Source organism: Haliotis rubra, unplaced genomic scaffold (assembly GCF_003918875.1).
Source record: "Haliotis rubra isolate DU_JTF1 unplaced genomic scaffold, ASM391887v1 Scf263, whole genome shotgun sequence".
Classification (NCBI taxonomy): Eukaryota; Metazoa; Mollusca; class Gastropoda; order Lepetellida; family Haliotidae; genus Haliotis; species Haliotis rubra.
The window spans coordinates 1177482-1189799 of NW_025766703.1; the positions used below are offsets into that span (position 1 = coordinate 1177482).

The 12318-nt window shown below is 40.6% G+C and overlaps 1 protein-coding gene across 1 annotated transcript in view; it reads right to left on the reverse strand.

Moving 5' to 3' along the window:
* LOC124280260 (hypoxia up-regulated protein 1-like) overlaps positions 1 to 12318 on the reverse strand; it is a 31098-nt gene continuing 18780 nt past the window's right edge. Inside the window, 8 exon segments of the mRNA XM_046716159.1 lie at positions 1 to 1546; positions 3854 to 3952; positions 4855 to 5170; positions 5924 to 6145; positions 7170 to 7380; positions 8022 to 8335; positions 10599 to 10754; positions 12159 to 12238. Coding sequence (XP_046572115.1) covers positions 1506 to 1546; positions 3854 to 3952; positions 4855 to 5170; positions 5924 to 6145; positions 7170 to 7380; positions 8022 to 8335; positions 10599 to 10754; positions 12159 to 12238 — 1439 coding nt within the window. The 3' untranslated portion in view covers positions 1 to 1505.

Genomic DNA, 12318 nt, shown 5'->3' on the forward strand with positions numbered 1-12318 from the left:
TAATGACAGTTATCCCTCAGAATTTAAATGGTTATGGATGATAATTGGAGAACTATTTTAAAAAAAATGTTAAAGGTTAATTACTTATAATATAAATTTTAATAATTAAGAGGAGAGAAATAATTTGGCATGTCAACCAAATAGGTGGGTGTGGGTGAAAATCTAATAGTTCATACACATTTGCAAGAATGACAGAAAGCAATGCAAATTCCAAAACAGACGACAAACTGTACAATCAACATGTCAGTGACAATGTCTCAAAAATAACAAATAATTACAGTCTTTAAAATTCTCATAATTCACTGTTAATCCCACCAACAAGGTCACTTTTCCCATTTTCATTTCACAAATTCCACCTGTCACAATTAGCAAAAAAACCCACCTCAAATTAATATAAAGAAAATTAAAAAACACACCCTATCTTAAACATTAAAAAAAAAAGACATTTAAGTGTAGCAGGCATTTGACGTATACATTAAAGCAACTTTGTATCACAAAAAGTGTGGCCATCCCTATAGCAAGTAATTCAACAAACCCGTTCACCTGGGATTTTTTATTTTATTTTTTGTTTTGACGGCTGCTTCGGCCTCTTCTGAGCAGATTTGAAAGAAATCCCTCACAGCAGAAATTCAATCATCGATATTAGACACGTGAAACCAGTGGTTGACATAATGATTACACAGATGGTTTTACCACCCAATCCCCTTACTGGTTGGCTCTGTATTAATACGGTCTATCATCCTTAAAAGTCTGGGAAAAATGTTCGTCTCTCCTCTACAAACGCAGACCTCAGCATATTTAGTGTTAGATATGGGCAGGTAAACTTACTAGACTTGGTAATCAGACTAGCGGCTAACATTACAGACCACCACTGTTGCAGTCGCCACGATCACTTCTCTTTGAAATATTTCTATAATACTGCAACATGAACATATGTTATATTTGGGATTAAAGTTTCTTAGTGTAGTACAGATTCTAGTACTTTAGTTGAGTCCCATCCGGGATTCGAACCCACACCCTCAGAGTCAGGCACCTAATTGCTGGCAGTGTAATCCCAGATGTAACATATGTTACATTGGACCACTTTCTAAATGGCATTGGGTAAGCATGCAACAAGAAGACAAATATTTCTGGGTGGACTCGCTCACACATCTCAATATGCTTCATCCCTAAAACCTTTCACCGTCACAATAATGATTTTTTTACACACTGCTTCACCAGAACTCAAACAATGATTTACTTCAACATGTTGAAAATTCAAAACAAAGTCAATAAATAAGTACAGATTCAGACAAAATGAATTTCCTCGTCAATTCACCATGCACATGATTCCACTTGAAGGTCTCATCCTGAAAATACAGACTCACATTCACGTCGTCGTTCATTACCGTAACTGTCAGACACACTCCTCGGAACTTTCAAACCAGCATCAAAAATAGACATATAATCGTGTGAGAACAATGGAGATATATATAGTGGTCATTTCCCTACTGGTTTTGCCGTTGTTATAACTCAGTGTGTTCCTCTTTTATAGGTTCTGAACCACCTGCAAAGAAAGAATAGATGGTTAAAAAATAATCAATAAGTGTTTTTTGCTTGTTTGTAGTTTAAAGCCATAAAGTAGTGATATTGGATCTGCGCACTCGATTTTAACAGTAAGTGAGTGATTTTAGTTTTACACCGCACTCAACAATATTCCAGCTATATGGCAGCAGTCTGTAAATAATTATGTCTGGACCAGACAATCCAGTGATTGACATCCCAGTATCAACTACACAGTTGGGCTACAATGACATCACATGCACCTATAAGGAATCAAACCCATATCTTTGGGGTGCCAAGCAAACACTTTATCTACTATCTACAACGCTGCCACATTGTCCCCCAAGCCACGTCATCTGTTTATCACTTACCCAGAGCTCCAGATAAGATTTAGCTCATGTGGGTACTGTACCCACTGTATTTTTTTGGAGTGGGTATTATGAATGTTGAGTAGGTATTTCATTTTCCGTTACCCACTGCTTTCAAATAGGTGAGTAAAATGACTGAAATACGCACACAAGTATTATGTCATTGAGTAAGTTTACTAAGCAGGTATGTTCTGCCTTATGTCATACCTAATCAAAACCAACTTAAATACAATGGAAATGATTTCATAAAAAATCACTCATCCTATACTGACAGTACAACACTTGTCCTATACTAACAGTACAACTTGACAGTAATCGATGTCTTTTTCATTACGCAAGCGATTTTTATAAATAAACTTAACTGCAAAAGAAACGCAAGTTACTATTTTCAAAACATACGTTCCAAATGCATTCCTATTAGGACAACAAAGTATACCATTATAGAACCAAGCATTCGAAGATGGTTTTGCCGTTGTTGCCGCTTATTCTTGACCATATCGCCCAAACGCAATCATTTTCATGTTTTTCGTGTTTTTTGTGTTTCACACAAAAATGCGTTCATTGCACTCCAATTTGAAGCTTTATAAGGCAGGTCATTCAAAAAACACCATAGAACACAAAATTGACTGTGACAACGCGGAGAAAACATGCCACGTCTAACTGAACAGCAACGAGGAATCGCCGTTGGAATGTTGCAGACCGGATCCACACCAACTGCAGTGGCCAGGCACTTCAGATGTCACGCGTGACAACAATCACAAGACTATCCGCAAGGTATCGTCAAACCGTAATATTCGGAGACCCGACCACGTTCAGGGACGCCCCAGGGTAACAACGCCAGCGCAAAGATCGTCACATCCGGGTTACTCATCTGCGTAACTGACAGCAACGAGCAACACAGACAGCTGCAACCATTCAAGGGCCACAACGTCACATCTCTGCAGACACTGTTCGCCGCCGTCTGAGGGCAGCAGGGATCAGATGTCGCCTCTCCTTACGCCGGACCGATTCTGACGTAAACGTCACCGCCAAAATCGTTTACAGTGGGCGACAACACCAGCGTTGGCGACGCCAACAATGGCAACAAGTGTTGTTTTCTGATGAGTCCAGATTCAACTTGTCCCACCGATGGACGATTGCGTGTATGGAGGCGATGTAATGAACGTTGTGTTGGAAGCTGACCGCTGGGGAGGTGGGAGTCTCATGGTATGGGGTGGCTTCAGTTACCACCACAGAACACGTTAACACGTGTTTCGTCAACGTGTGACTGCTGTAGTCTACAGAGACCAGGTCCTTCAACACCACGTTGTACCGCTATTCCAGGCCCAACCTCAGCTCCAGACGTTCCAGCAGGACAATGCTCGTCCTCACACTGCACGTGTGTCGAGCATGTGTGGGATGAAATTGGTAGACGGATACAGACAGCTGCTCAACCTCAAAACCTTAGAGATTTGGAAGCCAGATTGGTCAGGGAATGGAATCAAATTCCCCAAGCCTTCTTTCAGACACTTGTTGACTCGATGAGACGTCGTTGTGCAGCCTGCATTGCAGCCAATGGTGGTCACACGCGCTACTGATTGACACACTGTTTCGTGACATTTTTGGTGTGTGAGGGTGGAGTGATAACATATGCTTTTACAGTAAACTTGAGTGTTGTTTTCACCAGAGACCACGACTCATTTCTTCAACAATCACTTGTCTGTTGTTTTTTCGTAGAATTAAGATTGTTTGTTCCATGGATTCAGAAATATTGACATTTCTACATCAACTTGCGTTTCTTTTGCGGTTCAGTATATATTCCGTACGCATTTGTTTTAAACTTTTTGCGTATCATTACATATTAAATGCGTAATTGGTACGCAACAATTATTTTTCAATGCGTAATTGGAAATTTTATATGCGTGTTTTACCCGGACACGCAGTTTATCTGGGCCTCTGCTTACCAATTTTTAATGTTTCCTCTTCTTTATCTTTTGTGTCTGTGTCTTTTATATCTTCATTTTTGGTGCTTTTATCCGATTCTGCTTCTGTAGGAGCTTCTTCTGAAATATGAAATAAGATAATAACTTTGGGAAATACAATGGGGGTTTACCATCACAGATTACACTGACTGTCTACTGAGATAACCTGCCGCAGTCTTCCAGATATCCCAGTCAGAACCAGCGTACTAACTAGAGCTAGTTCTAACCATCAATTGATTGTTGTTTAACACAGAGCTCAGAAGTATTCCAGCTATATGTCAACGGTCTGTGATCCAGTGATCAACAGCATGAGCATCAATGTACCCAATTGGGATACGATGAAATGTGCAACCCTGACCACTCAACCCCGTTAGTTACCTCTTACGACAAGCATCGGTTGCTGAAGATCATTTCTAACCCAGATCTTCACAGGTGTGTTCTAACCCTGTATGTCAAGCACGAGGCAGGGTGACAACAAGTACCATTTTTTATGTAACATCTATTGGTGTGATGCAGCCATGTCTTCATTGACTTACATCTCGGACTGAGGTAAAAATTCCAGTTACAATGTATGGTACTGTTTAAAAAGTATTCAAGCAAGGAGACATTGAATTATCCGACACGCTGCATAGTCCAACATTTTTTCCTGGTCCCAGTGAGTGTCAGATTATACAGCTTCCACTGTATATGGATGACATGTATTCTTCAAGTACACAAGCATCATGCTTTCAGAGTATGATTTTCTGTTAAGGAAACCAGTCACTTGGATCATTATCAAGTTGACAGATATGCCTATTTATTTTTTGGAGTGAGTTTTATGCCGCTTTTAGCAACATTCCAGCAATATCAAAGCAGAGGACACCAGAAATGGGCTTCACATATTGTACCCATGTGGGGAATCGAACCCAGTATTTGGTGTCACAAGCAAACACTTTAACCACTAGACTACCTTACCCTTAATTACTTGGACCACATAACAATACCTTGAGATTCTGGAGACTGGGTTGTTGCGTCATCAACCTTAGGCTCTGCCTGCTCGGGTTTAGACTCCGCCTCCTCAGTTTTAGACTCCGCCTCTTCTGTCTTAGTCTCATTGCTGGGTTTTTCTGTGCTGTTTGTCTTCTTCTTGTCGTCTGTCTTGGGCTTAGTCTTGGGCTTCCAGTACTTGGCCTTGTTGATGAGGTACTTGACCTCGCGGTCCAGGGCCTGTATCTTCAGAGCTACGTCCTCCACGAGCATCTTTGGGTTCTCGTGATCCTTCAACTTTTTCTGCTCTTTCACGTTGGTGTTGCGCCATTCCTGGAAGTCACATTAAATGTTATTCTACATACCACAAAATGACATAATCAAATGATTTAACATTTTCTAAATACATTGTCTGAATTTAGACTTCCTTAGCAAACTGACTGTTGCTTATGACTCATATCAAAACAATTTGCACATTTTTCGAAAACTTACTGCATCAGGGATTATCCGTCATGTGACACTGTCTTATCGTACATGCAGAAAACAAATACACAACTGATTATTTGTCTGCTTTAGAAACCAAGAAGAAGACGACAAATCCTCCCGCACCCCACATATTTGAAAGAACAAATCATCTGACAGGTACTTAAAGTCCAACTTGATTTCTCAGACTAAGCCCAGATGGTAAATCATGAAAAATGAAAATGCCAAAAATATGCAAATAGCAAAAGGCAATACTTCAAAATCTGTTTGATATATCTGCCAAGTCTTGTAGAAAGATATCGAACAGTTTTCCAGAAATGAAGCCGACCCCTCTCTTGTGAGACTAAGTCCAAATCGTTTCCATGGATAACGAGAAAAAAGAAATGCCCAAACTCTGCAAATAGCAATATGCACCTTTTGGGATCTGCCTCATATATCTGCCAGGTTTTATTGATAGATATTGAGTGATTTTTTAGTTATGCTTCACAATGATATCCATGTGGAGAATTGAAACCAGGTCTTTGGCTTGATGAGCGAACACTTAAACCACTAGGCTACCCTACTACCCAAGCTACTGCTATGAAGGACTTGAGGACAACCTACCAAGGTTTCATTGATGAGGGTGTCCAGTGTAGTGACCTCCACCTCGGTGAAGATGGGGTCGTCAGTGTTCGACAGGTTCTTCACGGACTTGAGGAAGTGCACAGAGTGGTTCAACATGGACTTGAGAGCATCTAGAGCCCTTGGTCTTTCCTCCAGCTCAAACACACGACGTGCTACATCCTTCAGGCCGTCCTTGAGGGACTTCAGCTTCTTGACAAACACCTGGAAGAACAGAGTTTGTTATACATGATGCCAAGTTTGTTGATAGCTTGCTATATGTATTTTTACTAAATATTTATGTTGTTTTGTATTTTTAATTGTTTGGGTGCAGACTTGCAGCTTCACTGAGTTTATGTTTTAACTGTTTACTTGATCTGGGTTTCAAGTTTCTTGTCAGTTATTAAAAGAGACTGAAACTACTTCAATTTGTTTTTATTTTATAAACTATACATTCATTTGGGAAATGACTTCAAACGACACAATTCAAGGATTGAAAAAAAACCTGTTGCAATAGTTGGTTGCCATAGACTATCGCAATAGTTGTTTCCCCCTCAATAGTCACCCCTTCTATTTGATGAACAACTGGGAGAGCATGGCTTGTTATATAAGACGCTCGGTTTGAATATACTTTTTGACGAGCGCCTAAAAAACAAAGTTCTTATACTAGATGCCCAGCATACTATAAGACAAACACCTGCAAGAACACAGCTATTTCACGACGTGATTAGTATGAGTGTACTATTTCCATAAAAAAACCAAACAATCTGGCTGTCATGAAATACTGTAAAGATTATAATTGGGGAAAATAGGAGCATTTCTCCCCTGGAGGTGAAGTCTTGCCACAGTCAGCAACATTCCAGCAAGATATGAGAGTTTAAACACCTGATCTCGTTAGTCGCCCTTACAACAAGGATGGGTTTGTGGAAGACCAATCAGAACTCAGATTTTCATTGACGAAGGGAGTGATGTGGGGATCAATATTGATCTGAATATCATGCCAGCCACACAACATGCTTCAACGATGTAAACTATGGGTTCGTTGGAAAACGCGGTGGCTGAGCTGGTAAGGTGCCTGACTCTGAGGGAGTGGGTTCGAATCAACCCCAAAAAGTACTAGAATTTGTACTTTAATAAGACAGTGTAATCCCAAATATAACATGTGTTACATCTGACCACTTTCTAAAATGGCGTTGTGTATTTTCATTCATCTGAATTATGAAAATTTGAATGTCTGCTAATGACTCACGTCTTTCTTGGCATCGTCCGGTTGTTCGTACAGCCAATCAGAAGCCTCGGACATGACTTTGTTGAGCTCCTCTCTCTCTGCTTCAGTGGAGCACTTGACGTAGGAGTCCTGGGAGAGCTTGTCCTGGGAGTCGAAGATGTACGCCTCAAGCTCGTTCTTGGCCTTCTCCAGCTCCATCTTCTCCTTGTCCTTGGCCTTCAGTGCCGCCAGGCTGCAACAGTCAGTTGGTCGGTGAGTGAGTGAGAGAGAGAGAGAGAGAGAGATTAACTGGTGATAGTGAGAGAAAGTGAGAGAATGACTTGGCAGTAAGTTGGAGTGAGTGAGTAAGCAGTTGTTAAGAAACTGAGTTGTTGAGAGTGAGAGAACGAGTTAAGAAATTGAGTTGTTGAGTGAGAGAACGAGTTGTTGAGAGATTGAGTTGTTGAGAGTGAGAGAACGAGTTGTTGAGAGATTGAGTTGTTGAGTGAGAGAACGAGTTGTTGAGAGATTGAGTTGTTGAGAGTGAGAGAACGAGTTGTTGAGAGATTGAGTTGTTGAGAGATTGAGTTGTTGAGTGAGAGAACGAGTTGTTGAGAGATTGAGTTGTTGAGTGAGAGAACGAGTTGTTGAGAGAATGAGTTGTTGAGAGATTGAGTTGTTGAGAGAATGAGTTGTTGATTGAGTTGTTGAGTGAAGGGGACGAGTTGTTGAGAGAACGAGTTGTTAAGAGTGAGCAAGGGTAAGGATTTTGTTGAACACTGCAATCATTCAGCTGACAATCGAGATCAATAAGATCTATGGCCAGAGTAATCAGCTATATATCTCAAAACGTATTACAAACTGAAATATAATCTAAGTCCAAATCTCACGTACACCTTCTTGGCCTCCTTCATTCGTTCCTTGGTGAAATTGGGGAGGTCCAGAGAGCCCAAGGTCGAGTTGATTACCTCCTTAATGGTTGTAATTTTTGGCTTCTTTGGCTCTTCTTCCTTCTTCTTCTCCTCTTTGTCCTTCTCTCCATCCTTGCTTTTCTTGTCTTCCTTCTTCTCCTTCTTGTCACTTTCTTTTTCTTTCTTGTCTTTTGTTTTCTTTTCTGTTTTCTCTTCGGTTTTGTCATCTGTCTTCTCCTCTTGTTTTGGTTCCTGTTCCGATGACGCTTCGGTTCCCTCTTCTGTCGACTCTGATGGCTGGAGGACCAAATAATAATTGTAAACAACATGGACTCATATCACAGCATGTTAGCTCAACATAGTGATGTGGTTGGAAAACCCCAACAGATGAAGACTTCAAATTTTGGACATCTAAGGGAGGTAACTCTGAACAGTGAATCGTCAGTAAGTGAGTTAGTCCAGTTTGACACTGCTTTTAGCAATATTCCAGCAAAGATATGGCAGTGGACACAAAGAATGGGCTTCACACATTGTAGCCGTGTGGGGAATGGAACCCGGGTCTTCAGCGTGATGAGAGAATACTTTAACCACTAGGCTACCCTACCACCTGATAGAAAGTAAGACAATTCAAAATGTGATATATTTTTTTGGGAATGACCAAACATGTCAACAACAAAAATAAGATAATTAATCTAAGATGGTTTGGTTTAAAGGAATTCCAGTTATATCCCAGCATATTAGGTTTATTTAGGAGGAAGGTCTGAAGTGAGAAGTTCCCACTTTTGTGAAACACATGAGCACAATTATGGTGCCGACAAACCCAGAAACGATATTTGGGTAAACTGGGATTCAAACCCAGAATCACAGGATTGAGGCACGCTCAAGGGATGCAACTCTGGTGAGTGAGTTCAGTTTAACGCCGCATTCAGCAATATTCCAGCTATATGGTGGTGGTGTGTAAATAATCGAGTCTGGACCAAACAATCCAGTGATCAACAGCATGAGCATCGATCTACGCAATTGGGATACGATGACATGTGTGAACCAAGTCAGCGAGCTTGACCCAATCCCGTTAGTCGTCCCTTACGACAAGCATGGTTTACTGAAGACCAGTTCCAACCCGATCTTCACGGGCAGAATGCAACTCTGCAGAGCAAATCACGGCAGCTTAGACAACTACTGGCAAACAAGGATAAGTTGGACCGGCGCAGAGAACATGTTTACGAGAAGTAGGCGATGAAAAAAACAACAAATGTTTATGAGAAGTAGGCGATTGACGGCAATGAACAAACCCAATTGGTTTGTGAAAGATAGAGCAGATTTAGCCTAGTGCACATGCATTGCATGGCAATGAAATTGATTACGCGCGTAGCTGTCGAACTTGGTGTTTGCTGAGACAGGCCACACGCTTCACCCATTGCACTACACTTGATCGCGGACAACCTCGAGCCCCTTCGCTAACAATGGCAAGCACTCATATGGGTCAATTGTCAGGTCGGTGCTCAACTTATCAACTTATCCCTGTTTGCCAGTACACCCATGTCAGCTAAACTTTAAACATACACACAGGTCAGAATCCAGAGCTAAACCTAGAAAATGTTATGTTGATGTAGTGTGGACAACTTCATCAAGAAATGAATATTTTCACATGGAGTGCAGAAAATGAAAATGTATTGATACATCAGAGCAGGAAAATTACAAAAAGCTTATAATAATAGCCCAAAGGAGTTAAATCATGCGACACAATGACATTTCAAAGCTTGCAAAAAGTGACACATAAGCAGAACTTACAAACATTCAAAATAAATAATAATATACGGAACTAGCCACCACCAAACACTACACTAAAATACACTAGGACATATATGTCAAAGATTTTTTGGATATCAACTTCATGTGTAAAAGAAATAAAGATATATACAGGAGTGAGAATCGGTACGAGTGAAAAAAAAGAGGAAAATGAGCTGGGGGGTCTTCGTGGCAGCAGGTTTCGACGATTCACAAGAATGACCCCAGCACAATCAATTTCAACGTAATCCGTGGATCCGTAGAGCAATTCTCACCCCTCTATATATCCAAGAATATCTTTGACACATGTTCATCACCAAAAATGATATGTACATGCTCTCAGAAATTGATCTGTTCAAGCAAACCATCAACCAAGTTTTAAGGCCTGACTCCCAAACCCAAACGCATTTAGTTGTCTCCTACTTCAAGGACAGGTTGCTGAGGAACGAGCGAGTGAATTTAGTTTTACGCCGCTTTTAGCAATATTCCAGCAATATCACAGCGGGGACACCAAAAATGGGCAATGGAAACCCTGGTCTTTGGCGTAACGCGCAAACGATTTAGCCGCTAGGCCCCTGCTGAGGGATGATATGCTGATGTATCCCAAGATGACCGCACTTGTAAAGTTGTCTCTAAGTCCAGAGCTGTGAACATCTGGGTTAAAATTGGTCTTCAGCAACCCATGCTTGTTGTAAGAGGCGACTAATGAGATCGAGGGGTTAGCCAGGCTTCATATTTTGTCTACATTTATCATATCTAGAAATTTCAAAACCTTTTTATCTTCCTGTTTTCCGGAGGATTTCTCCTCGGTTTTCTTGGGTTCAGTCTCGGAATCAGACTTTGGCGACTCGCTTTTGTTAGTACTCTGCCCCTTAGCGGAATCCTGGTCACCCTTGCTAGCATCCCCCGCTGCTGCTGACGATGGATCCTAGACCACAACAACATCCGTGACAGTCACCAGACACCAGTCAGTACAACTTTGATAGTATTTTCCTGATGACTACCTACTTATGCTTTTAAAAAATTCAACAAAACAGGTTTTTTGTGGGTGGGACAATTTAATTCAACCATAAATTGAAATTTTTATAGTTTTTGACCAGGTAATTTTGCCTTAAAACCCAAACGTAAAAACAGTCACAATAGTGATGAATTGAATTTGATTTGAAACATTTTGCTGTTTTCATTGGGAGAGCATATCACAAAAATATTCAAAATTCAAACCAAATTCCACATTTAAATGTCCGCATTTTTTTTTATTAATATTAGTTGTGTTAGTAAGAAGAATTATTATTAAGAATAAAGGATCCCATTTGGCACCTGACAAGTATGACACAGGCAGTGTTTAAAATTTGGACGGACAAATTGATAAGCATTGGAGCTAGTCATCAAGAAAACAGTGCTGAGGATATCAGATAATTATATAGTAAGGTGACAACTTAGAGCAAATGTCGAAAATATCCAAAGCCATTCATTCAAGCTGCAAGAAATTTGTTTTGTGCAGTGCAGTTTCAACAAGATAACAGAAAAGTGAGTTTGTCAGCGGGTGTATAACACATTCAAGGACCAATTTTCACGGCTGTTGAGATGCAAAGAAAAAATGATGAAACTCAAGCAATCTCTTCATTATCACTGTGACACGAAATATATACTACAAGAAAAGGTGAAGCTACCCGTTTCTTTGGTATTGCCATAATTCATCTCTCATGGCATTCAATAACTATACAAATATGAATTGAGTGAGTTTAGTTTTACACCATTTTTTTTTTGCAATATTCCAGCAATATCACAGCACGGGGCCCCACAATTGGGCTTCACACATTGTACCCATGTGGGGAATCAAACCCGGGTCTTCAGCGTGACGGGCGAACGCTTTAACCACTAGGCTATCCACCGCACCTCTACTAATATGAAAGAACTCTGGTTGGTTGGTTGGTTGGTTGGTTGGTAGGTTTGTTGTGTGACCCCGCACTCAGCAATATTCCAGCTATATGGCGGTGGTCTGTAAATAATGGAGCCTGGACCAGAATATCCAGTGATCAATCCAATTAACTAATACGAAAGAACTGTGGCCTTGACATAACTATAAAAACATGAAAAATGGGGTGTTCCTTAATATCTGAAATAATCAGTTTAAACTGATGGCTTTAGAAAAATGACGAGGTTTAGTCTTGTCAGAACACAAATGGTCAAACAAAGCCTTCATGATGAGGCTCGTGTTTAAATAACATCACAACACTGAGCTAGACTACAATATTGCCACAAACAGAACTAAGTGCATGACAACACATGCATTTTGAGAATATGGTATTGCTTGAAAACCATGGTAACGTACCTCATTGGAATCCTCTACTTTAGCTTCCTTGTCCTTGCTATCAGATCCCCCAAATAGACCTCCAATGGCGCTCCCTATTTCTGCAAGAAGCACGGTGATTATGTTATAGTAATGTAGTTTGTGTTTTGTTGGAATGTTGTTTAATGCTGCTCTGTCCATC